The sequence below is a fragment of the Scyliorhinus canicula genome, chromosome 27, assembly GCF_902713615.1.
Source record: "Scyliorhinus canicula chromosome 27, sScyCan1.1, whole genome shotgun sequence".
Classification (NCBI taxonomy): domain Eukaryota; kingdom Metazoa; phylum Chordata; class Chondrichthyes; order Carcharhiniformes; family Scyliorhinidae; genus Scyliorhinus; species Scyliorhinus canicula.
In genome coordinates this window covers 1643913-1670512 of record NC_052172.1, presented here as the reverse complement: position 1 = coordinate 1670512, position 26600 = coordinate 1643913, and the positions used below count along the sequence as shown (strand labels likewise).

Genomic DNA, 26600 nt, shown 5'->3' with positions numbered 1-26600 from the left:
CCTGGTAAATCTCTTCTGCACCCTCTCTAAAACCTCCACATCCTTCTGGTCGTGTCGCGACCAGAATTGAACACTACTCCAACTGTGGCCGAACTAAGGTTCTATGCAGCTGCAACATGACATGCCAATTTTTATACTCAATGCCCCGGCCAATGAAGGCAAGCATGCCGTGTGCCTTCTTGACTACCTTCTCCACCTGTGTTGCCCCTTTCAGTGACCTGTGGACCTGTACACCTAGATCTCTCTGACTTTCAATACACTCGAGGGTTCTACGATTCACTGTATATTCCCTACCTGTATTCCAAAATGCGTTACCTCGCATTTGTCCGGATTAAACTCCATCTGCCATCTCTCCGTCCAAGTGTCCAAACGATCTAAATCCTGCTGTATCCTCGGACAGTCCTCATTGCTATCTGCAATTCCACCAACCTTTGTGTCATTTGCAAACTTGCTAATCAGACCAGTTACATTTTCCTCCAAATCATTTATATATACTACGAACAGCAAAGGTCCCAGCACTGATCCCTGCGGAACACCACTAGTCACAGCCCTCCAATTAGAAAAGCATCCTTCCATTGCTACTCTCTGCCTTCTATGACCTAGCCTGTTCTGTATCCACCTTGCCAGCTCACCCCTGATCCCGTGTGACTTCACATTTTGGACCAGTCTACCATAAGGGACCTTGTCAAAGGCCTTACTGAAATACATATAGACAACATCCACTGCCCTATCTGCATCAATCTTCTTTGTGACCTCTTCGAAAAACTCTGTCAAGTTAGTGAGACACGACCTCCCCTTTCACAAAACTGTGCTGCCTCTCACTAATACATCCATTTGCTTCCAAATGGGAGTAGATCCTGTCTTGAAGAATTCTCTCCAGTAATTTCCCTCCCACTGACGCAAGGCTCACCGGCCTGTAGTTCCCTGGATTATCCCTGCTACCCTTCTTAAACAAAGGAACAACATTAGCTATTCTCCAGTCCTCTGGGACATCACCTGAAGACAGTGAGGATCCAAAGATTTCTGTCAAGGCCTCAGCAATTTCCTCTCTAGCCTCCTTCAGTATTCTGGGGTAAATCCCATCAGGCCCTGGGGACTTATCCACCTTAATATTTTTCAAGATGCCCAACACCTCGTCTTTTTGGATCTCAATGTGACCCAGGCTATCGACACACCCTTCTCCAGACTCAACATCCACCAATTCCTTCTCTTTGGTGACTACTGATGCAAAGTATTCATTTAGTACCTCGCCCATTTCCTCTGGCTCCACACATAGATTCCCTTGTCTATCCTTCAGTGGGCCAACCCTTTCACTGACTACCCTCTTGCTTGTTATGTACGTGTAAAAGGCCTTGGGATTTTCCTTAACCCTATTTGCCAATGACTTTTCATGACCCCTGCTAGCCCTCCTGATTCCTTGCTCAATTTCCATCCTACTTTTCTTATATTCCACACAGGCTTCATCTGTTCCCAGCCTTCTAACCCTGACAAATGCCTCCTTTTTCTTTTTGACGAGGCCACAATATCTCTCGTTATCCAAGGTTCCTGAAATTCACCGTACTTATCCTTTTCCTTCACAGGAACATGCCGGTCCTGAATTCCCTTCAACTGACATTTGAAAGCCTCCCACATGCCAGATGTTGATTTACCCTCAAACATCCGCCCCCAATCTAGGTTCTTCAGTTCCCGCCTAATATTGTTATAATTAGCCTTCCCCTAATTTAGCACATTCACCCTAGGACCACTCTTATCCTTATCCACCAGCACTTTAAAACTTACTGAATTGTGGTCACTATTCCCGAAATGCTCCCCTACTGTGTGCGACTGTGTGACTTTGTGTGTGTTTGTGACTGTGTGTGACTGTGCGTGTGTGTGAGACTGTGTGTGTATCTTTGTGACTGTGTGTGTGTGACTGAGTGTTTGTCTGCGTGTGTGACTGTGTGAGATTATGTGTGTGTGTGTGTGAGACTGTAAGTGTGTGTGACTGTGTGTTTGTGACTGCCTGTGTCTTTGTGACTGTGCGTGTGACTGTGTGTATGTGACTTTCTGACTGTGTGTGTGTCTTCATGACTGAGTGTGTTTGTGTGAGAGACTCTGTGTGTGTTTGTGTGTGTGTGTGACTGTGTGTGCATGTTTTTGTGTGACTGTGTGTGACTGTGTATGAGTGCGTATGTGTGTTTGTGACTGTGTGTGTATGACTGTGTGTTTGTGACTGAGTGTGTGGCTGTGTGTGTGTGTGTGTGTGTGTGTGAGTGTGCCTTGTTGACTGAGTGTGTGTAACTGCCTGTGTGCCTTTGTGGCTGTGTGTGACCATGTGTGTGTGTCACCATGTGTGTGTGTCATTGTGACTGTGTGTGTGTGTGTGTGATGACTGTGAGCGTGTCTGTATGTGTTTGTGACAGTGTGTGGGTGGCTGTGTGTGCATGTGTGTGACTATCGGTGTGTGTGTGATTGTGTTTGTGCCTGTGTGTATCTTTGTGACTGAGTGTGTGTGGTGTCATTGTGACTGTGTGCATGTGTGTGCGACTGTGTGTGAGTGTGTATATGTGAATGTGTGTGTGACTGTGTGTGTCTTTGTGACTGGGTGTGAGTGTGTTTGTGTGTGACTGTGTGTGTTTGTGTGTGTGTGTGTTTGTATGTATGTGTGTCTGACTGTGTGTGTGTATGTGTGCGACTGTGTGTGTGTGCGCGTGGGTGTGTTTGTGACTGTGTTGTGACTGTGTGTGTGTTTATGTGTGGGTGTGACTGTGTGTGTGTGATTGTGTGAGCGTGTGTGTGCATGTGTGACTGTGAGTGTGTGTGTCTGTGTGACCATGTGTGTCTTTGTGACTGTGTGTGCATGACTGCGTGTGTGATTGTGTTTGTATGTGTGTTTGTCTTTGTGACTGAGTTTGTGTGTGTATGTGCGTGGCTGTGTATGTGTGTGTGTTTGTGTGTGTGACTGTGCGTGTGTGTGACTGTGTGACTGTGTGTGTGTGACTGTGTGACAGCGTGTGTATGTGACTGTGTGTGAGTGTGCGTGTGTGTGTTTGTGAATGTGCGTGTGACTGTGTGTCTTGTGTGTTTGTGGCAGTGTTTGTGTGACTATGTGTGGCTTTGTGACTGTATGACTGTGTTGCGTTTGTGTGTGTGACTGTGTGTGTTTGTGTGCGTTACTATGTGCGTGTATGTGCATGAGTGACTGTGTAACAGTGTGTGTGCATTTGTGTGTTTGTGACTGTGTGTGTTTTTTACTGTGTGTGTGTGCGTCTTTTTGACTGTGTGTGTGTGGGTCTTTGTGACTGTGTGTGTGCCTTTGTGACTATGTGTGTGTTTGTGTGTCTTTGTAACTATGTGTATTTGTGACTGTGTGTGTCTGTCTTTGTGACTGTGTGTGTCTTTGTCACTATGTGTGTGTGTTTTTATGACTGTGTTTCTCTGTGAATGTGTGTGTCTCTGTAAATGTGTGAGTCTTTGTGACTGTGTGTGTGTGTCTTTGTGACTGTGTGTGTGTTTGTGACTGTGTGTATGTTTGTGAATGTGTGTGTGTTTGTGACTGTGTGTCTTTTTGACTGTGTGTGTCATTGTGACTGTGTGTGTGTGTCTTTGTGACTGTGTGTATGTGTGTGTGTGTCTTTGCGACTGTGGGTGTCTTTGTGACTATTATTGTGTTTGTGAATGTGTGTGTGTTTGTGACTGTGTATGTGTGTATCTTTGTGACTGTGTGTGTGTATGTGTGTGGCTGTGCATGTGTGTTTGTTTGTGTGCGTTACTATGTGCGTGTATGTGTAACTGTGTGTGCATTTGTGTGTTTGTGACTGTGTGTGTGTGTGTTTTTTACTGTGTGTGTGCATCTTTATGACTGTGTGTGTTTGTGACTGTCTGTCTTTTTGACTGTGTGTCATTGTGACTGTGTGTGTGTTTGTGTATCTTTTCGACTGTGTGTCTTTGTAACTATGTGTATTTGTGACTATGTGTGTGTCTGTCTTTGTGACTGTGTGTGTGTCTTTGTCACTATGTGTGTGTGTTTTTATGACTGTGTTTCTCTATGAATGTGTGTGTCTCTGTAAATGTTTGTGTCTTTGTGACTGTCTGTTTGTGACTGTGTGTCTGTGTCTTTGCGACTGTGTGTGTGTGACTGTGTGTGTGTCTTTGTGACTGCATTTGTGTGACTGTGTGTGTCTTTGTGACTGAGTGCAAGTGTGTGATTGTATATGTTTGTGTGTGTGACTGTATGTGTATGTGTGCGTGTGACTGTGTATGATTGTGTGTGTGTGATTGTATGTGCGTGTGTGTGTGTGACTCTGTGTGTCTGTTTGTGTGTGACACTGTGTGACTGTGTGTGCATGTGTGACTGTGTGTGCATGTATGTGTTTGTGTGTGTGTGGTGCGACTGTGTGTGTATCTGAGTGTGTGTGGTGTGACTGTGTGTATGTGTTTAAGTGTGTGTGTAATGTGACTGTCTGTGTGTGTGTGTGTGTGCTTGTCTGTGTGTGTGTGCTTGTCTGTGTGTGTGTGTGTGTGTGTATGAGGTTTTGCGTCACTGGTCTATTGTGTTCATTCCCACTTCACTTTCGCTCTTTCGATCACCTCTAAGTTGCTCTCCTGTTTTTACCCACAGGCTTAAAGTGGACTGAGCCAGGCAGCTGAGGCTGGGATAACAGTGTGACGCTGGCAAGAGTGACGCCCTCTACAGGACCAGATTCCATAGTGGGCAAGCGGGCAGATTCCGCACAAGGCTGGCTTGCTGATTCTCAGTCTCATTAGTCACAGGAAGGCATAACTGGCAACAGGAACCATGTGGAAGCCAGTGTGGATACCGACACGGCCCAGCCAGTGCTGCCAGATACTGCTGGTATTGGGCATGGTGGCCAGAACCCAGGGGCAGATCCCTCGCAGCTGTGCCACTGATTGGCACATCAGCAATCGCACATGCTGCCCGCGCTGGTGGGGCGATGGCTCACCCTGTGGGAGTGCATCAAAGCGGGGTTACTGCCAGGAATTGGCACTGTCATCGCCCTGGCCAGCTGGACAAGTGGGTGAAGGGGGTGCTATGGATTTCCGCCTGGCCTGGCCATCGTACTTCTTCAGCCGACTGTGTGTGTGCCAGCAGAGATATGGTGGAGTAGATTGCGGGGAATGTGCCCATGGCTGGGTCGGTTCCCAATGCCAACAGCAGCACCTGGTGCAGCGCCAGGATCTGTGGCAGATGTCAGTACCTGAACGGGACCTCTTCCTGGATCGTCTCCTGTTGGCCAAGCAGACAGTCAGCTCCCGGTACGTCATTTATGCCAGCTCCAGTCGGCAGCCCGCCTCACCCTTCCGCTTCCAGGATGCCAGCCTCTATAATGTCTTTGCCTGGGCGCATTACCTGTGTGCCAAGCCCCGGGGGGATGGCCAGCCTGGTATCTATGCCCACCGGGGCCCTGCGTTCCCCTCTTGGCACCGGCTCTACCTCCTGTCCTTTGAGAGGGAGATGAGGAACTTGACGGGAGATCGGGATTTCTATTTACCGTACTGGACATGGGCAGGACAGCAGAGCTGTGATGTCTGCACTGACAATCTTTTCGGCTCCAATGATGCTCAAGGATTCCTCAATCCAAACTCTCGCTTCCGTAACTGGCTGGTAAGATAAAGTCACTCCTACAGTCCATTTCAATCACTTTCTCCCCTCACTCATTCACTCTCTGTCTCTCCCTCTCTCTGTCTGAATCTCTCTCTCTTTCCCATTCTCTCTCTTTCTCTCTCTGTCTGACCGTCTGTCTGTTTCTCCAACTCTGTCTCTCTCTCTTTGTTTCAGTCTCTCTCTGCCTCTCTCTCTCTCTCTAGTTCTCTCCCTCTCTCTCTGTTTTAGTCTCTCTCTCTATCTCTCTCTATTTCAGTCTGTCTCTCTGTCTCTCTCACTCCTTCTCTGTCTTTTTCTCTCCTTTTCTCTGTCTTGATCTGTCTGTCTCCCTCTGTGTCTCTGTCAGTCTGTCTGTTTGTTGCTCTCTCTTTCTCTCTCTCCCTCTCTTTCTCGGTCTGTTTCCCTGTCTGTCTGTCTCTTGCTCTTTCTCTGTTCCTTTCATTTTCTCTATTTCTTGCTCTCTCTCTGTTTCTTTCTCTCTGTCTTTCTTTCTTCCTTTCTCTCTGTTTCTTTCACTTTTCCCCGCACTGTCACACTGTTCTCATGCTAAGAAAGCCACAAAAAAGCTCATGCTGAACAAACTTAACATTTTCCTGACGGCAGGAGGCTGTGTAAATAATCTTTGTTCTCATAAGAAGACCCAAGATAATTAAATGGGGCAAAGACAAAGTTTCTGACAATCTCTGCCATTCCTGGAAAGCCTTGTGCAGGTTGCTGGTCTCAACTGAGCTGAATGTTCCTGATCAATTATTTCAAACAAATAACAATGAAAAGTACAGAACAGGAACAGGCCCTTTGGCCCTCCAAGCCTGTGCCAACCATGCTGCCCGTCTAAACTACAATCTTCTCCACTTCCTGGGTCTGTATCCCTCTATTCCCATCTTATTCATGTATTTGTCAAGATGCCCCTTAAACGTCACTATCGTCCCTGCTTCCACCACCTCCTCCGGCAGCGAGTTCCAGGCACCCACTACCCTTTGTGTAAAAAAACTTGCCTCGTTCAGCTACTCTAAACCGTTCCCCTTGCACCGTAAACCTATACCCCCTAGTAAATGACCTCTCGACCTAGGCAAAAGTTTCACTCTGTCTAAGCCCCTCATAATTTTGTAGACATCTATCACGTCGCCCCTCAACCTCCGTCGTTCCAGTGAAAACAAACCAAGTTTTTTCAATCTCTCCTAATTTGGCAAGGGAAATTGCAAATGCACTCATGATAATTTACGAAAATTCAATACATTCAGGAATGGCCACGGCGGATTGGAAATGAGCAAATATGACACCACTGTTTAAAAAAGGAGGTAGGCAGAAAGCAGGTAATTATAGGGCAGTTAGCTTAACTTCGGAAGTAGGGAAGATGCTGGAATCTATCATCAAGGAAGAAATAGCGAGGCATCTGGATAGAAATTGTCCCATTGGGCAGATGCAGCATGGGTTTATAAAGGGCAGCACGGTAGCATAGTGGTTAGCATCAATGCTTCACAGCTCCAGGGTCCCAGGTTCGGTTCCCGGCTGGGTCACTGTCTGTGTGGAGTCTGCACATCCTCCCCGTGTGTGTGTGGGTTTCCTCCTGGTGCTCCGGTTTCCTCCCACAGTCCAAAGATGTGCGGGTTAGGTAGATTGGCCATGCTAAATTGCCCGTAGTGTTCTAAAAAGTAAGGTTAAGGGGGAGTTGTTGGGTTACGGGTATAGTGTGGATACGTGAGTTTGAGTAGGGTGATCATTGCTCGGCACAACATCGAGGGCCGAAGGGCCTGTTCTGTGCTGTACTGTTCTAAATTTAGAGAAATTTTTTGAAGACATTACCAGAGCGGTAGATAACGGGGAGCCAATGGATGTGGTATATCTGGATTTCCAGAAAGCCTTTGACAAGGTGCCACACAAAACTTTGCTGCATGAGATGAAGATTAAAGGTAAAGTAGTAGCATGGATAGAGGATTGGTTAATTAATAGAAAGCAAAGAGTGGGGATTAATGGGTGTTTCTCTGGTTGGCAATCAGTAGCTAGTGGTGTCCCTCAGGGATCAGTGTTGGGCCCACAATTGTTCACAATTTACAGAGATGATTTGGAGTTGGGGACCAAGGGCATTGTGTCCAAGTTTGCAGATGACACTACGATGAGTGGTAAAGCAAAAAGTGCAGAGGATACTGGAAGTCTGCAGAGGGATTTGGATAGGTTAAGTGAATGGGCTCGGGTCTCGCAGATGGAATACAATGTTGACAAATGTGAGGTTATCCATTTTTGCAGAAATAACAGAAAAAGGGATTATTATTTAAATGATAAAATATTAAAGCATGACGCTGTGCAGAGAGACCTGGGTGTGCTAGTGCATAAGTCACAGAAATTTGGTTTACAGGTGCAAAAGGTGATTAAGAAGGCAAATGGAATTTTGTCCTTCATTGCTAGAGGGATGGAGTTTAAAACTAGGGAGGTTATGCTGCAATTGTATAAGGTGTTAGTGCGGCCACACCTGTAGTATTGTGATCAGTTTTGGTCTCCTTATCTGAGAAAGGACGCACTGGCACTGGTGGGTGTGCAGAGGAGATTCACTAGGTTAATCCCAGAGTTGAAGGGGTTGGATTATGAGGAGAGGTTGAGTAGACTGGGACTGTACTCGTTGGAATTTAGAAGGATGAGGGGGGATCTTATAGAAACATATAAAATTATGAAGGGAATAGATAGGATAGATGCGGGCAGGTTGTTTCCACTGGCGGGTGAAAGCAGAACTAGGGGGGCATAGCCTCAAAATAAGGGAAAGTAGATTCAGGACTGAGTTTAAGAGGAACTTCTTCACCCAAAGTTGTTGTGAATCTATGGAATTCCTTGCCCAGTGAGACAGTTGAGGCTCCTTCATTACATGTTTTTAAGGTAAAGATAGATAGTTTTTTGAAGAATAAAGGGATTAAGGGTTATGGTGTTCGGGACGGAAAGTGGAGCCGAGTCCACAAAAGATCAGCCATGATCTAATTGAATGGTGGAGCAGGCTCGAGGGGCCAGATGGCCTACTCCTGCTCCTAGTTCTTATGTTCTTATGTTCCTCATGGCTAATGCCCTGCATACCAGGCAACATCCTGGTAAATGTCTTCTGCATCATCTCTAAAGCCTTCTGGTAGTGTGGCGACCAGAATTAAACACTCCAAGTGTGGCCTAACTCAGTTTCTACACAGCTGCAATAATGAAGTCAGAAATAGGAATAGGAGTAGCCTCCGTGTTGGGAGTTTTCTATAGGCCCCCCAATAGCAGCAGAGATGTGGAGGAACAGATTGGGAATCAGATTTTGGAAAGGTGTAGAATTCACAGTGTAGTAGTCATGGCTGACTTCAACTTCCCAGATTTGTGGGCAGCACGGTAGCATAGAGGGGACATGAGAAGTCTTTGGCAGGTAGGATCAAGGAAAACCCAAAAGCTTTCTATAGGTATGTCAGGAATAAAAGAATGACTAGGGTAAGAGTAGGGCCAGTCAAGGACAGTGGTGGGAAGTTGTGTGTGGAGGCTGAGGAGATAAGCGAGATACTAAATGAATACTTTTCGTCAGTATTCACTCAAGAGAAAGATAATATTGTGGAGGAGAATGCTGAGACCCAGGCTATTAGAATAGATGGCATTGAGGTGCGTAGGGAAGAAGTGTTGGCAATTCTGGACAAGGTGAAAATAGATAAGTCCCCGGGGCCGGATGGGATTTATCCTAGGATTCTCTGGGAAGCCAGGGAAGAGATTGCTGAGCCTTTGGCTTTGATTTTTAGGTCATCATTGGCTACAGGAATCGTGCCAGAGGACTGGAGGATAGCAAATGTGGTCCCTTTGTTCAAGAAGGGGAGTAGAGATAACCCCGGTAACTATAGGCCGGTGAGCCTAACGTCTGTGGTGGGTAAGGTCTTGGAGAGGATTATAAAAGATACGATTTATAATCATCTAGATAGGAATAATATGATTAGGGATAGTCAGCATGGTTTTGTGAAGGGTAGGTCATGCCTCACAAACCTTATCGAGTTCTTTGAGAAGGTGACTGAACAGGTAGACGAGGGTAGAGCAGTTGATGTGGTGTATATGGATTTCAGTAAAGCGTTTGATAAGGTTCCCCACGGTCGGCTATTGCAGAAAATACGGAGGCTGGGGATTGAGGGTGATTTAGAGATGTGGATCAGAAATTGGCTAGTTGAAAGAAGACAGAGAGTGGTAGTTGATGGGAAATGTTCAGAATGGAGTTCAGTTACGAGTGGCGTACCACAAGGATCTGTTCTGGGGCCGTTGTTGTTTGTCATTTTTATAAATGACCTAGAGGAGGGCGCAGAAGGATGGGTGAGTAAATTTGCAGACGACACTAAAGTCGGTGGAGTTGTAGACAGTGTGGAAGGATGTTGCAGGTTACAGAGGTAAGCTGCAGACCTGGGCTGAGAGGTGGCAAATGGAGTTTAATGTGGAGAAGTGTGAGGGGATTCACTTTGGAAAGAATAACAGGAATGCGGAATATTTGGCTAATGGTAAAATTCTTGGTAGTGTGGATGAGCAGAGGGATCTCGGTGTCCATGTACATAGATCCCTGAAAGTTGCCACCCAGGTTGATAGGGTTGTGAAGAAGGCCTATGGTGTGTTGGCCTTTATTGGTAGAGGGATTGAGTTCCGGAGCCATGAGGTCATGTTGCAGTTGTACAAAACTCTAGTACGGCCGCATTTGGAGTATTGCGTACAGTTCTGGTCGCCTCATTATAGGAAGGACGTGGAAGCTTTGGAACGGGTGCAGAGGAGATTTACCAGGATGTTGCCTGGTATGGAGGGAAAATCTTATGAGGAAAGGCTGATGGACTTGAGGTTGTTTTCGTTAGAGAGAAGAAGGTTAAGAGGTGACTTAATAGGGGCATACAAAATGATCAGAGGGTTAGATAGGGTGGACAGCGAGAGCCTTCTCCCGCGGATGGAGGTGGCTAGCACGAGGGGACATAGCGTTAAATTGAGGGGTAATAGATATAGGTCAGAGGTGGGTTTTTTACGCAAAGAGTGGTGAGGCCGTGGAATGCCCTACCTGCAACAGTAGTGAACACGCCAACATTGAGGGCATTTAAAAATTTATTGGATAAGCATATGGATGATAAGAGCATAGTGTAGGTTAGATGGCCTTTTGTGTTTTTTCCATGTCGGTGCAACATCGAGGGCCGAAGGGCCTGTACTGCACTGTATCGTTCTATGTTCATAGTGGTTAGCATCAATGCTTCACAGTTCCAGGGTCCCAGGTTCGCTTCCCGGCTGGGTCACTGTCTGTGTGGAGTCTGCACGTCCTCCCCGTGTGTGCGTGGGTTTCCTCCGGGTGCTCCGGTTTCCTCCCACAGTCCAAAGATGTGCGGGTTAGGTGGATTGGCCATGCTAAATTGCCCGTAGTGTCCTAAAAAGTAAGGTTAAGGGGGAGTTGTTGGGTTACGGGTATAGGGTGGATTTGTGAGTTTGAGTAGGGTGATCATTGCTCGGCACAACATCGAGGGCCGAAGGGCCTGTTCTGTGCTGTACTGTTCTAAATTGAGTGGAAACTCTTTAGATCAAATCCAGCAGAGGGCAGTAGAGAGGAGCTACTGATTGGCTGTTCTGGGGAAATTTGCATACGTGCAGTGTGGTCAGCGTAATTTGAAGGTGGTTTGTGGAGGGTCTGTTGTCAAGTGACAGTAAAACCCAAAACACTTCCTCAGTGTTTCCCCCCTACCTCCTCCTCTAACCAAAAATAAGTTTATCTCTTTAAAACTTACCTTGAAGGGTGACATCACAGCAAAGCAGTGACCTGATTGGCTGGTAAGGAAAGTGCTCCAATTAGCAGTAGCTGGGTGAAATTTAACTCTTTGTGTGTTGGTAAGTATTGTGATTGTAAGCAAAATCCTTATTCCTTTCATTTTTTCTTTATTTGTAATCAGTTAAGGTAAAGTGTGAAAATGGCAGGAGATCCCAGACCCGTGATATGCTCCTCGTGCTCAATGTGGGAGCTCAGTGGCACGGCCGATGTCCCTGACTACTTCATGTGCAGAAAGTGTGTCCAGCTGCAGCGCCTGTTAGACCGCATGACGGCTCTGGGGCTGTGGGTGGACTCACTTTGGAGCATCCGCGATGCTGAGGAGGTCGTGGATAGCACGTTCAGTGAGTTGGTCACACCGCAGATTAGGATTGGTGAGGGAGACAGGGAAAGGGTGACCAAAATGCAGAGAAAGAGCAGGAAGGCAGTGCAGGTGCCCCTGCGGTCATCTCCCTCCAAAACAGGTAAAACGTTTTGGATACTGTTGGGGGAGGTGACTCACCAGGGGAAGGCAGTAGTTGCCAGGCTCATGGCACCGTGGCTGGCTCTGCTGTACAGAAGGGCGGGAAAAAGACTGGCAGGGCTATAGTCATAGGGGATTCAATTGTAAGGGGAGTAGACAGGCGTTTCTCTGGTCAAAAACGAGACTCCCGAATGGTATGTTGTCTCCAGGGTGCTCGGGTCAGGGATGTCTCCGATCGGCTGCAGGACATACTGAAGGGGGAGGGTGAACAGCCAGTTGTCGTGGTGCATATAGGCAGCAACGATATAGGACCAAAAACGGGATGAGGTCCTACAATCAGAATTTAGGGAGTTAGGAGATAAGTTTAAAAAGTAGGACCTCAAAGGTAGTAATCTCAGGATTGCTACCAGTGCCACGGGACAGTCAGAGTAGAAATTCAAGAATAGTCAGAATGAATACGTGGCTTGAGAGATGGTGCAGGAGGGAGGAGTTCAGATTGTTGGGACATTGGAACCGGTTCTGGGGGCGGTGGGACCATTACAAATCGGATGGTCTACACCTGGGCCGGACTGGAACCAATGTCTTCGGGGGTGCTTTTGCTAACACTGTTGTGGCGGTTTTAAACTCATGTGGCAGGGGGATGGGCACCAGATTAGGAAGTTAGAGGTCAGTAAAGAAGCAGCAAATAAAGCCAATAAGGTACTGGATAATAAACTCACTGTGACTAAGGGGAAGAGTAGACAGGGAAGAGATGAGGATCGCAAAGGGACAGGTAGTCTGAGGTGCATTTGTTTTAATGCGAGAAGTGCAGCAGGTAAGGCAGATGAACTTAGGGCTTGTATTAGTATCTGGGAATATGATGTTATTGGTATTACTGAGACTTGGTTGAGGGATGGGCAATACTGGCAACTAAATATCCCAGGGTATAGTGTTTCAGGAGGGATAGAGAGGGAGGTAAAAGGGGTGGAGGAGTTGCATTACTGGAGAGAGATTATATCACAGCTGTAATTAAGGAGGGCACGATGGAGGATTCGAGCACTGAGGCAATATGGATAGAGCTAAGAAATAGGAGGGGTGCAGTAACATTGTTGGGACTTTACTATAGGCCTCCGAAAAGCGAGCGTGAAGTAGAGGTACAAATCTGTAGACAGATTATAGAACAATGTAGGAACAATAGGGTGGTTGTGATGGGAGATGTTAACTTTCCCAACATTGAATGGGACGCATGTAGTGTTGGAGGCGTAGATGGAGCAGAATTTGTAAGGAGAATCCAGGAGAGTTTTTTAGAGCAGTGTGTAAATAGTCCAACTCGGGAAGGGGCCATACTGGACCTGGTATTGGGGAATGATCCCGGCCAGGTGGTTGACGTTTCAGTTGCCGATTAGTTTGGAAATAGCGATCACAGTTCCGTAAGTTTTAGAATACTCATGGACAAAGACGAGAGTGGTCCTAAAGGAAGAGTGCCAAATTGGGGAATGGCCAATAATAACAAAATTCTGCAGGAGTTCGGGAATGTGGATTGGGAGCTGCTGTTTAAGGGTAAATCCACATTTGAAATTCAGCACGGTAGCATGGTGGTTAGCATAAATGCTTCACAGCTCCAGGGTCCCAGGTTCGATTCCCGGCTGAGTCACTGTCTGTGCGGAGTCTGCACGTCCTCCCCGTGTGTGCGTGGGTTTCCTCTGGGTGCTCCGGTTTCCTCCCACAGTCCAAAGATGTGCGGGTTAGGTGGATTGGCCATGCTAAATTGCCCGTAGTGTCCTAAAAAAAAGTAAGGTTAAAGGGGGGGGGATTGTTGGGTTACGGATATAGGGTGGATACGTGGGTTTGAGTAGGGTGACCATGGCTCGGCACAACATCGAGGGCCGAAGGGCCTGTTCTGTGCTGTACTGTTCTATGTTCAATTTAGGAAGGATGTGGAAGCTTTGGAAAAGATGTAAAGGAGATTTACCAGGATGTTGCCTGGAATGGAGAGTAGGTCGTATGAGGTAAGGTTGAGGGTGCTAGGCCTTTTCTCATTAGAACGGAGAAGGATGAGGGGCGACTTGATAGAGGTTTATAAGATTATCAGGGGAACGGATAGAGTAGACAGTCAGAGACTTTTTCCCTGGGTGGAACAAACCATTACAAGGGGGCATAAATTTAAAGTTGTTGGTACAATATATGGGGGGGGGGGGGGGGGGGGATGTCAGAGGTAGGTTCTTTACCCAGTGAGTAGTTGGGGCATGCAATGCACTGCCTGCGGAAATAGTTGAGTCAGAAACATTAGGGACCTTCAAGCGGCTATTGGATATGTACATGGATTATGGTAGAATAATGGAGTGTAGATTAATTTGTTCTTAAGGGCAGCACGGTAGCATTGTGGAGAGCACAATTGCTTCACAGCTCCAGGATCACAGGTTCGATTTTCGGCTTGGGTCACTGTCTGTGTGGAGTCTGCACATCCTCCCCGTGTGTGCGTGGGTTTCCTCCGGGTGCTCCGGTTTCCTCCCACAGTCCAAAGATGTGCAGGTTGGGTGGATTGGCTGTGATAAATTGCCCTTAGTGTCCAAAATTGCCCTTAGTGTTGGGTGGGGTTACTGGGTTATGGGGATAGGGTGGAGGTGTTGACCTTGGGTAGGGTGCTCTTTTCAAGAGCCGTGCAGACTCGATGGGCCGAGTGGCCTCCTTCTGCACTGTAAATTCTATGATAATTTACGATTAATCTAGGACAAAGGTTCGGCACAACATCGTGGGCCGAAGGGCCTGTTCTGTGCTGTATTTTTCTATGTTCTATGTTCTAATATGACTTGCCAATTTTTATACTCAATGCCCTGGCCAATGAAAGCAAGCATGCCATACGTCTTTTTGACTACCTTCTCCACCTGTGTTGCCCTTTTCAGTGACCTGTGGACCTGTACACCTAGATCTCTCTGACTTGAGGGTCCTACCATTCACTGTATATTCCCGCCTGTATTAGACCTTCCAAAATTCATTACCTCGCATTTGTCTGGATTAAACTCCATCTGCCATCTCTCCGCCCAAGTCTCCAAACAATGTACGTCCTGCTGCATCCTCTGCCAATCCTCATCGCTATCTGCAAATACCAGATATTGCACACATTGGGGCTTCTGTGCAGACCGTAAACTCATCAATAAAGAATACATTTTGTGCTACTTCAGACTGTGAAGCAATAGTATTTTCAAGAGGTTGAAAGTTACGAGGAGAAATCATTTATCATCGATCAGCATGGCAATTTTGTGTGAAAATTCCACAAAAGGTGAGTGACAGAATGACCGGAGGCCGAGCTGCACACACTGTGAGGAAACAAGGAGAGGGATCGTTACCGGAGGCCGAGCTGCACACACTGTGAGGAAACAAGGAGAGGGATCGTTACCGGGGGCCGAGCTGCACACACTGTGAGGAAACAAGGAGAGGGATCGTTACCGGAGGCCGAGCTGCACACACTGTGAGGAAACAAGGAGCGGTTTAGTTACCGGAGGCCGAGCTGCACACACTGTGAGGAAACAAGGAGCGGTTTAGTTACCGGAGGCCGAGCTGCACACACTGTGAGGAAACAAGGAGAGGGATCGTTACCGGAGGCCGAGCTGCACACACTGTGAGGAAACAAGGAGTGGTTTAGTTATCGGAGGCCGAGCTGCACACACTGTGAGGAAACAAGGAGCGGGATAGTTACCGGAGGCCGAGCTGCACACACTGTGAGGAAACAAGGAGTGGTTTAGTTATCGGAGGCCGAGCTGCACACACTGTGAGGAAACAAGGAGCGGGATCGTTACCGGAGGCCGAGCTGCACACACTGTGAGGAAACAAGGAGTGGTTTAGTTACCGGAGGCCGAGCTGCACACACTGTGAGGAAACAAGGAGAGGGATCGTTACCGGAGGCCGAGCTGCACACACTGTGAGGAAACAAGGAGCGGTTTAGTTACCGGAGGCCGAGCTGCACACACTGTGAGGAAACAAGGAGCGGTTTAGTTACCGGAGGCCGAGCTGCACACACTGTGAGGAAACAAGGAGAGGGATCGTTACCGGAGGCCGAGCTGCACACACTGTGAGGAAACAAGGAGCGGTTTAGTTACCGGAGGCCGAGCTGCACACACTGTGAGGAAACAAGGAGCGGTTTAGTTACCGGAGGCCGAGCTGCACACACTGTGAGGAAACAAGGAGTGGTTTAGTTACCGGAGGCCGAGCTGCACACACTGTGAGGAAACAAGGAGCGGTTTAGTTATCGGAGGCCGAGCTGCACACACTGTGAGGAAACAAGGAGCGGTTTAGTTACCGGAGGCCGAGCTGCACACACTGTGAGGAAACAAGGAGTGGTTTAGTTACCGGAGGCCGAGCTGCACACACTGTGAGGAAACAAGGAGCGGTTTAGTTATCGGAGGCCGAGCTGCACACACTGTGAGGAAACAAGGAGCGGTTTAGTTACCGGAGGCCGAGCTGCACACACTGTGAGGAAACAAGGAGTGGTTTAGTTATCGGAGGCCGAGCTGCACACACTGTGAGGAAACAAGGAGAGGGATCGTTACCGGGACATTTAGCTCCAATAGACAGGCACAATCCCTTAAGGATAGGGTCTTCTGATTTAATCATTAGTGAGGGACTAAGAGTGTTAGTGCAACTGGGGCAGGTCTACTGTTCTGCGTTTCCTCTACTACTAGGTCTTTCCTGTGGCTCTGTTCTAATTTGGGCAATCAGTGAATTTGCTTTCTTTGCTTTCTTTTGCTTTCTTTCTATATTGTCCATGTAGCCAGGTACTGAATGATACCACTACAAGTTTCAACTGGCTATCGATCAAAGAGCCAAACACCAGTTAGTTAGTTCAAGGTCAAGGGTACTTTATTTACAGACAATCAGTCATGCAACATAAACACATCTAGTCAACTACACCTATTACGAAGACAACCTGTACTTAACTTCAGGCACCCGGCTCAGGTCAGGAAACAGTGGCCGCTGTCCGATTCTGGATTCGAAGTGATAACTGCTGCTCAGCTGGGCTCATCCGTCTGGTAGCGGGCGTTGAACGCGGACTTGCTTCTGGTGTTGCTGCAGTTGGCAATGGCCGTGAACGGGGTACCAAGGCCAAAAGAGAGCGAACATATGGCGAACTCTTTCTTTATACTCAGGCAGTTTTTGCGCTCCTTTGGGCGGTCCTTCGATTTGGGCCTTCCTAATTGGGTGATCCCTGATCACTCCGTACAGCTCCTTAGCCAATAAGTGTGCGGGGATCTGGATGACTGGGCGTCTCCCAAGCCGTCATTGACCCCGTTGTTTGCGGTTCCCTTGGACAGGGAGTGGCGATGAAATGTCCAGGACTGTGCCGGTAGCTGGATAACAGTCCTTTGTGTTGGGGGAGGTGGGCCATCACCTGCTAATCGGCCTGATTAACATGCTAACGGGACGGAGTTTCGATGCCGTCTGGATTTTGCTGACAAATATACATTTCAGGCTCTGAGCCTGCCTGACTCCTGGCTTGTCCATTTTACCCATCAGTCTTTGCGAGTTGCTCTGTACCTGGTTGGAAGTGGCCATCCAAGACGGCTGCACTCCGCCTTCTTGTTCCTCAACACGAAGCGTGAAGGATCACAATACTGGGTCTTCTTTGTTCTCTAGGGATGCCGAGTACCTTTAACCAAGGACAGGTTCTACTCTACTCTATCCTCTTGGTCCAAAAACATTTACTTAATTTCCCTAAACAACACATGTCTCAGAATTTCTCAGGGCCATTCAACATTCAGTGAAAGGGGAACCTCTAACTGCCTCTAACTGGACTACACTCCTGCTGCTATTTACAATCCAAGAACTTATCTTACAAAATACTAAAACTATCCAATAGCAGCACCACATTTCTTACTATCACTGACATTTACATACACAGAAAAATAAACTTCATTAACAAAACAGCAACCGCGCGATTTATTAAAGAAAAGGTTCAGAAAGATTGTGAGGTTTGCTGGGGTCCGAAGAAAGGGGCTCTAAATATATATACTGGGGGGCGGGAGGCTCTCTGTCTCCATTTGTGCAGTCTAATTGTCTGAATGACGCTGTACAATATGGTTATTACTAGTAAAGCCTCCACTGTGTAGGACAGGGAATGCACTTGATGAGGTTCTCACACCATGTGGGGATATCGGTGGCTTTGTGTGTGTGTGTTGTAGTGTCTGGGCTGGGGGTGTTGTGCTGGATAGTCGTGTTCGGGGCCTGTGTGGTGAGGGGGCTAGAGGTAGGTAACGCACGCAACTGGACTGTTCCAGCGACGATCATGATATCGATCATCATAGAACATAGAACAGTACAGCACAGAACAGGCCCTTCGGCCCTCGATGTTGTGCCGAGCAATGATCACCCTACTCAAACCCACGTATCCACCCTATACCAGTAACCCAACAACCCCCCCGTAACCTTACTTTTTAGGACACTACGGGCAATTTAGCATGGCCAATCCACCTAACTCGCACATCTTTGGACTGTGGGAGGAAACCGGAGCACCCGGAGGAAACCCACGCACACACGGGGAGGACGTGCAGACTCCGCACAGACAGTGACCCAGCCGGGAATCGAACCTGGGACCCTGGAGCTGTGAAGCATTTATGCTAACCACCATGCTACCCTGCTGCCCAAAATCAGGGTCATCTTCATCTTGTTTTGGTTTTCCTTCACCATCTTTGTATCTCTCTAAGGGAACAAGCAAAGTGTCTGTTATCATCGTGTTGTTTAACATCTTGTATTTCCGTCTGTGTCTCCTGAACATCAATTTTCCCATCATAATCGGCACCATATGTGACTCCCTCATTTTATTTTTTTTTAAACAACCATTTGCAGAGAGAAGACATCCCCAAAAAATTCTGTGTCACAGCACGAGCACTGTCACAGCCTGTGGTCAGTGAGTCTCTGTCACAGCACGAGCACTCTCACAGTCTGTGTCACAGCACGAGCACTCTCACAGCCTGTGTCACAGCACGAGCACACTCACAGTCTGTGTCACAGCACGAACACTCTCACAGCCTGTGTCACAGCACGGGCACTCTCACAGCCTGTGGTCAGTGAGTCTGTGTCACAGCACGAGCACTCTCACAGTCTGTGTCACAGCACGAGCACTCTCACAGTCTGTGTCACAGCACGAACACTCTCACAGCCTGTGTCACAGCACGAGCACTCTCACAGTCTGTGTCACAGCACGGGCACTCTCACAGCCTGTGTCACAGCACGGGCACTCTCACACCCTGTGTCACAGCACGAGCACTCTCACAGTCTGTGTCACAGCACGAGCATTCTCACAGCCTGTGGTCAGTGAGTCTGTGTCACAGCACGAGCACTCTCACAGCCTGTGTCACAGCACGAGCACTCTCACAGCCTGTGGTCAGTGAGTCTGTGTCACAGCACGAGCATTCTCACAGTCTGTGTCACAGCACGAGCACTCTCACAGCCTGTGTCACAGCACGAGCACTCTCACAGTCTGTGTCACAGCACGAGCACTCTCACAGCCTGTGTCACAGCACGAGCACTCTCACAGCCTGTGTCACAGCACAAGCACTTTCACAGCCTGTGTCACAGCACGAGCACTCTCACAGCCTGTGGTCAGTGAGTCTGTGTCACAGCACGAGCACTCTCACAGTCTGTGTCACAGCACGGGCACTCTCACAGCCTGTGGTCAGTGAGTCTGTGTCACAGCACGAGCACTCTCACAGTCTGTGCCACAGCACGAGCACTCTCACAGTCTGTGTCACAGCACGAGCACTCTCACAGTCTGTGTCACAGCACGAGCACTCTCACAGCCTGTGTCACAGCACGAGCACTCTCACAGTCTGTGTCACAGCACGAGCACTCTCACAGCCTGTGTCACAGCACGAGCACTCTCACAGCCTGTGTCACAGCACAAGCACTTTCACAGCCTGTGTCACAGCACGAGCACTCTCACAGTCTGTGTCACAGCACGAGCACTCTCACAGTCTGTGTCACAGCACGAGCACTCTCACAGCCTGTGTCACAGCACAAGCACTCTCACAGTCTGTGTCACAGCACGGGCACTCTCACAGCCTGTGTCACAGCACGGGCACTCTCACAGTCTGTGTCACAGCACGGGCACTCTCACACCCTGTGTCACAGCACGAGCACTCTCACAGCCTGTGGTCAGTGAGTCTGTGTCACAGCACGAGCATTCTCACAGCCTGTGGTCAGTGAGACTGTGTCACAGCACGGGCACTCTCACAGTCTGTGTCACAGCACGGGCACTCTCACAGTCTGTGGTCAGTGAGACTGTGTCACAGCACGGGCACTCTCACAGTCTGTGTCACAGCACGAGCACTCTCACAGTCTGTGTCACAGCACGGGCACTCTCACAGCCTGTGTCACTGCACGAGCACTCTCACAGCCTGTGTCACAGCACGAGCACTCTCACAGTCTGTGTCACAGCACGAGCACTCTCACAGTCTGTGTCACAGCACGAGCACTCTCACAGTCTGTGTCACAGCACGAGCACTCTCACAGTCTGTGTCACAGCACGGGCACTCTCACAGCCTGTGGTCAGTGAGTCTGTGTCACAGCACGGGCACTCTCACAGCCTGTGTCACAGCATGAGCACTCTCACAGTCTGTGTCACAGCACGGGCACTCTCACAGCCTGTGTCACAGCACGGGCACTCTCACAACCTGTGTCACAGCACGAGCACTCTCACAGTCTGTGTCACAGCACGAGCACTCTCACAGTCTGTGTCACAGCACGAGCACTCTCACAGCCTGTGTCACAGCACGAGCACTCTCACAGCCTGTGGTCAGTGAGTCTGTGTCACAGCACGAGCACTCTCACAGCCTGTGTCACAGCACGAGCATTCTCACAGCCTGTGTCACAGCACGAGCACTCTCACAGTCTGTGTCACAGCACGAGCACTCTCACAGTCTGTGTCACAGCACGGGCACTCTCACAGCCTGTGTCACAGCACGAGCACTCTCACAGTCTGTGTCACAGCACGAGCACTCTCACAGTCTGTGTCACAGCACGGGCACTCTCACAGCCTGTGTCACAGCACGAGCACTCTCACAGTCTGTGGTCAGTGAGTCTGTGTCACAGCACGGGCACTCTCACAGCCTGTGTCACAGCACAAGCACTCTCACAGTCTGTGTCACAGCACGGGCACTCTCACAGCCTGTGTCACAGCACAAGCACTCTCACAGCCTGTGTCACAGCACGAGCACTCTCACAGTCTGTGTCACAGCACGGGCACTCTCACAGTCTGTGTCACAGCACGAGCACTCTCACAGCCTGTGTCACAGCACAAGCACTCTCACAGCCTGTGTCACAGCACGAGCACTCTCACAGCCTGTGTCACAGCACGAGCACTCTCACAGCCTGTGGTCAGTGAGTCTGTGTCACAGCACGAGCACTCTCACAGTCTGTGTCACAGCACGGGCACTCTCACAGCCTGTGGTCAGTGAGTCTGTGTCACAGCACGAGCACTCTCACAGTCTGTGCCACAGCACGAGCACTCTCACAGTCTGTGTCACAGCACGAGCACTCTCACAGTCTGTGTCACAGCACGAGCACTCTCACAGCCTGTGTCACAGCACGAGCACTCTCACAGTCTGTGTCACAGCACGAGCACTCTCACAGCCTGTGTCACAGCACGAGCACTCTCACAGCCTGTGTCACAGCACAAGCACTTTCACAGCCTGTGTCACAGCACGAGCACTCTCACAGTCTGTGTCACAGCACGAGCACTCTCACAGTCTGTGTCACAGCACGAGCACTCTCACAGCCTGTGTCACAGCACAAGCACTCTCACAGTCTGTGTCACAGCACGGGCACTCTCACAGCCTGTGTCACAGCACGGGCACTCTCACAGTCTGTGTCACAGCACGGGCACTCTCACACCCTGTGTCACAGCACGAGCACTCTCACAGCCTGTGGTCAGTGAGTCTGTGTCACAGCACGAGCATTCTCACAGCCTGTGGTCAGTGAGACTGTGTCACAGCACGGGCACTCTCACAGTCTGTGTCACAGCACGGGCACTCTCACAGTCTGTGGTCAGTGAGACTGTGTCACAGCACGGGCACTCTCACAGTCTGTGTCACAGCACGAGCACTCTCACAGTCTGTGTCACAGCACGGGCACTCTCACAGCCTGTGTCACTGCACGAGCACTCTCACAGCCTGTGTCACAGCACGAGCACTCTCACAGTCTGTGTCACAGCACGAGCACTCTCACAGTCTGTGTCACAGCACGAGCACTCTCACAGTCTGTGTCACAGCACGGGCACTCTCACAGCCTGTGTCACAGCATGAGCACTCTCACAGTCTGTGTCACAGCACGGGCACTCTCACAGCCTGTGTCACAGCACGGGCACTCTCACAACCTGTGTCACAGCACGAGCACTCTCACAGTCTGTGTCACAGCACGAGCACTCTCACAGTCTGTGTCACAGCACGAGCACTCTCACAGCCTGTGTCACAGCACGAGCACTCTCACAGCCTGTGGTCAGTGAGTCTGTGTCACAGCACGAGCACTCTCACAGCCTGTGTCACAGCACGAGCATTCTCACAGCCTGTGTCACAGCACGAGCACTCTCACAGTCTGTGTCACAGCACGAGCACTCTCACAGCCTGTGTCACAGCACGAGCACTCTCACAGCCTGTGGTCAGTGAGTCTGTGTCACAGCACGAGCACTCTCACAGCCTGTGTCACAGCACGAGCATTCTCACAGCCTGTGTCACAGCACGAGCACTCTCACAGTCTGTGTCACAGCACGAGCACTCTCACAGTCTGTGTCACAGCACGGGCACTCTCACAGCCTGTGTCACAGCACGAGCACTCTCACAGTCTGTGTCACAGCACGAGCACTCTCACAGTCTGTGTCACAGCACGGGCACTCTCACAGCCTGTGTCACAGCACGAGCACTCTCACAGTCTGTGGTCAGTGAGTCTGTGTCACAGCACGGGCACTCTCACAGCCTGTGTCACAGCACAAGCACTCTCACAGTCTGTGTCACAGCACGGGCACTCTCACAGCCTGTGTCACAGCACAAGCACTCTCACAGCCTGTGTCACAGCACGAGCACTCTCACAGTCTGTGTCACAGCACGGGCACTCTCACAGTCTGTGTCACAGCACGAGCACTCTCACAGCCTGTGTCACAGCACAAGCACTCTCACAGCCTGTGTCACAGCACGAGCACTCTCACAGCCTGTGTCACAGCACGAGCATTCTCACAGCCTGTGGTCAGTGAGTCTGTGTCACAGCACGAGCACTCTCACAGTCTGTGTCACAGCACGGGCACTCTCACAGCCTGTGGTCAGTGAGTCTGTGTCACAGCACGAGCACTCTCACAGTCTGTGCCACAGCACGAGCACTCTCACAGTCTGTGTCACAGCACGAGCACTCTCACAGTCTGTGTCACAGCACGAGCACTCTCACAGCCTGTGTCACAGCACGAGCACTCTCACAGCCTGTGTCACAGCACGAGCACTCTCACAGCCTGTGTCACAGCACAAGCACTTTCACAGCCTGTGTCACAGCACGAGCACTCTCACAGTCTGTGTCACAGCACGAGCACTCTCACAGTCTGTGTCACAGCACGAGCACTCTCACAGCCTGTGTCACAGCACAAGCACTCTCACAGTCTGTGTCACAGCACGGGCACTCTCACAGCCTGTGTCACAGCACGGGCACTCTCACAGTCTGTGTCACAGCACGGGCACTCTCACACCCTGTGTCACAGCACGAGCACTCTCACAGCCTGTGGTCAGTGAGTCTGTGTCACAGCACGAGCATTCTCACAGCCTGTGGTCAGTGAGACTGTGTCACAGCACGGGCACTCTCACAGTCTGTGTCACAGCACGGGCACTCTCACAGTCTGTGGTCAGTGAGACTGTGTCACAGCACGGGCACTCTCACAGTCTGTGTCACAGCACGAGCACTCTCACAGTCTGTGTCACAGCACGGGCACTCTCACAGCCTGTGTCACTGCACGAGCACTCTCACAGCCTGTGTCACAGCACGAGCACTCTCACAGTCTGTGTCACAGCACGAGCACTCTCACAGTCTGTGTCACAGCACGAGCACTCTCACAGTCTGTGTCACAGCACGAGCACTCTCACAGTCTGTGTCACAGCACGAGCACTCTCACAGCCTGTGGTCAGTGAGTCTGTGTCACAGCACGAGCACTCTCACAGTCTGTGTCACAGCACGGGCACTCTCACAGTCTGTGTCACAGCACGAGCACTCTCACAGCCTGTGTCACAGCACGAGCCCTCTCACAGCCTGTGGTCAGTGAGACTGTGTCACAGCACGGGCACTCTCACAGTCTGTGTCACAGCACGAGCACTCTCACAGTCTGTGTCACAGCACGGGCACTCTCACAGTCTGTGTCACAGCATGAGCACTCTCACAGTCTGTGTCACAGCACGGGCACTCTCACAGCCTGTGTCACAGCACGGGCACTCTCACAACCTGTGTCACAGCACGAGCACTCTCACAGTCTGTGTCACAGCACGAGCACTCTCACAGTCTGTGTCACAGCACGAGCACTCTCACAGCCTGTGTCACAGCACGAGCACTCTCACAGCCTGTGGTCAGTGAGTCTGTGTCACAGCACGAGCACTCTCACAGCCTGTGTCACAGCACGAGCATTCTCACAGCCTGTGTCACAGCACGAGCACTCTCACAGTCTGTGTCACAGCACGAGCACTCTCACAGCCTGTGTCACAGCACGAGCACTCTCACAGCCTGTGGTCAGTGAGTCTCTGTCACAGCACGAGCACTCTCACAGCCTGTGTCACAGCACGAGCACTCTCACAGCCTGTGTCACAGCACGAGCACTCTCACAGTCTGTGTCACAGCACGAGCACTCTCACAGTCTGTGTCACAGCACGGGCACTCTCACAGCCTGTGTCACAGCACGAGCACTCTCACAGTCTGTGTCACAGCACGAGCACTCTCACAGTCTGTGTCACAGCACGGGCACTCTCACAGCCTGTGTCACAGCACGAGCACTCTCACAGTCTGTGGTCAGTGAGTCTGTGTCACAGCACGGGCACTCTCACAGCCTGTGTCACAGCACAAGCACTCTCACAGTCTGTGTCACAGCACGGGCACTCTCACAGCCTGTGTCACAGCACGAGCACTCTCACAGTCTGTGTCACAGCACGGGCACTCTCACAGTCTGTGTCACAGCACGAGCACTCTCACAGCCTGTGTCACAGCACAAGCACTCTCACAGCCTGTGTCACAGCACGAGCACTCTCACAGCCTGTGTCACAGCACGAGCATTCTCACAGCCTGTGGTCAGTGAGTCTGTGTCACAGCACGAGCACTCTCACAGTCTGTGTCACAGCACGGGCACTCTCACAGCCTGTGGTCAGTGAGTCTGTGTCACAGCACGAGCACTCTCACAGTCTGTGCCACAGCACGAGCACTCTCACAGTCTGTGTCACAGCACGAGCACTCTCACAGTCTGTGTCACAGCACGAGCACTCTCACAGCCTGTGTCACAGCACGAGCACTCTCACAGTCTGTGTCACAGCACGAACACTCTCACAGTCTGTGGTCAGTGAGTCTGTGTCACAGCACGGGCACTCTCACAGCCTGTGTCACAGCACGAGCACTCTCACAGCCTGTGTCACAGCACGGGCACTCTCACAGCCTGTGTCACAGCACGAGCACTCTCACAGCCTGTGTCACAGCACGAGCACTCTCACAGCCTGTGTCACAGCACGGGCACTCTCACACCCTGTGGTCAGTGAGTCTGTCACAGCACGAGCACTCTCACAGCCTGTGGTCAGTGAGTCTGTGTCACAGCACGGGCACTCTCACAGCCTGTGTCACAGCACGGGCACTCTCACAGACTGTGTCACAGCACGAGCACTCTCACAGCCTGTGGTCAGTGAGTCTGTGTCACAGCACGGGCACTCTCACAGCCTGTGTCACAGCACGGGCACTCTCACAGTCTGTGTCACAGCACGGGCACTCTCACAGTCTGTGTCACAGCACGAGCACTCTCACAGTCTGTGTCACAGCACGGGCACTCTCACAGCCTGTGTCACAGCACGAGCACTCTCACAGCCTGTGGTCAGTGAGTCTGTGTCACAGCACGAGCACTCTCACAGCCTGTGTCACAGCACCAGCACTCTCACAGTCTGTGTCACAGCACGGGCACTCTCACAGTCTGTGTCACAGCACGAGCACTCTCACAGTCTGTGTCACAGCACGAGCACTCTCACAGCCTGTGTCACAGCACGAGCACTCTCACAGCCTGTGTCACAGCACGGGCACTCTCACAGCCTGTGGTCAGTGAGTCTGTGTCACAGCACGAGCACTCTCACAGCCTGTGGTCAGTGAGTCTGTGTCACAGCACGAGCACTCTCACAGCCTGTGTCACAGCACGAGCACTCTCACAGCCTGTGGTCAGTGAGTCTGTGTCACAGCACGAGCACTCTCACAGCCTGTGTCACAGCACGAACACTCTCACAGCCTGTGTCACAGCACGAGCACTCTCACAGTCTGTGTCACAGCACGAGCACTCTCACAGCCTGTGTCACAGCACGAGCACTCTCACAGACTGTGTCACAGCACGAGCACTCTCACAGCCTGTGGTCAGTGAGTCTGTGTCACAGCACGAGCACTCTCACAGTCTGTGTCACAGCACGAACACTCTCACAGCCTGTGGTCAGTGAGTCTCTGTCACAGCACGAGCACTCTCACAGCCTGTGTCACAGCACGGGCACTCTCACAGCCTGTGGTCAGTGAGTCTCTGTCACAGCACGAGCACTCTCACAACC

At 50.4% G+C, this 26600-nt stretch overlaps 1 protein-coding gene across 1 annotated transcript in view; it reads left to right on the top strand.

Annotated features, from left to right (window-relative positions):
* The first annotated feature begins 4777 nt into the window (after positions 1–4777).
* Positions 4778–26600, top strand: part of LOC119957677 (tyrosinase-like) — a 93105-nt gene continuing 71282 nt past the window's right edge. Inside the window, exon 1 of the mRNA XM_038785753.1 lies at positions 4778–5605. Within this exon, the coding sequence (XP_038641681.1) occupies positions 4778–5605 (828 nt within the window). The remainder of the gene's footprint in view (positions 5606–26600) is intronic.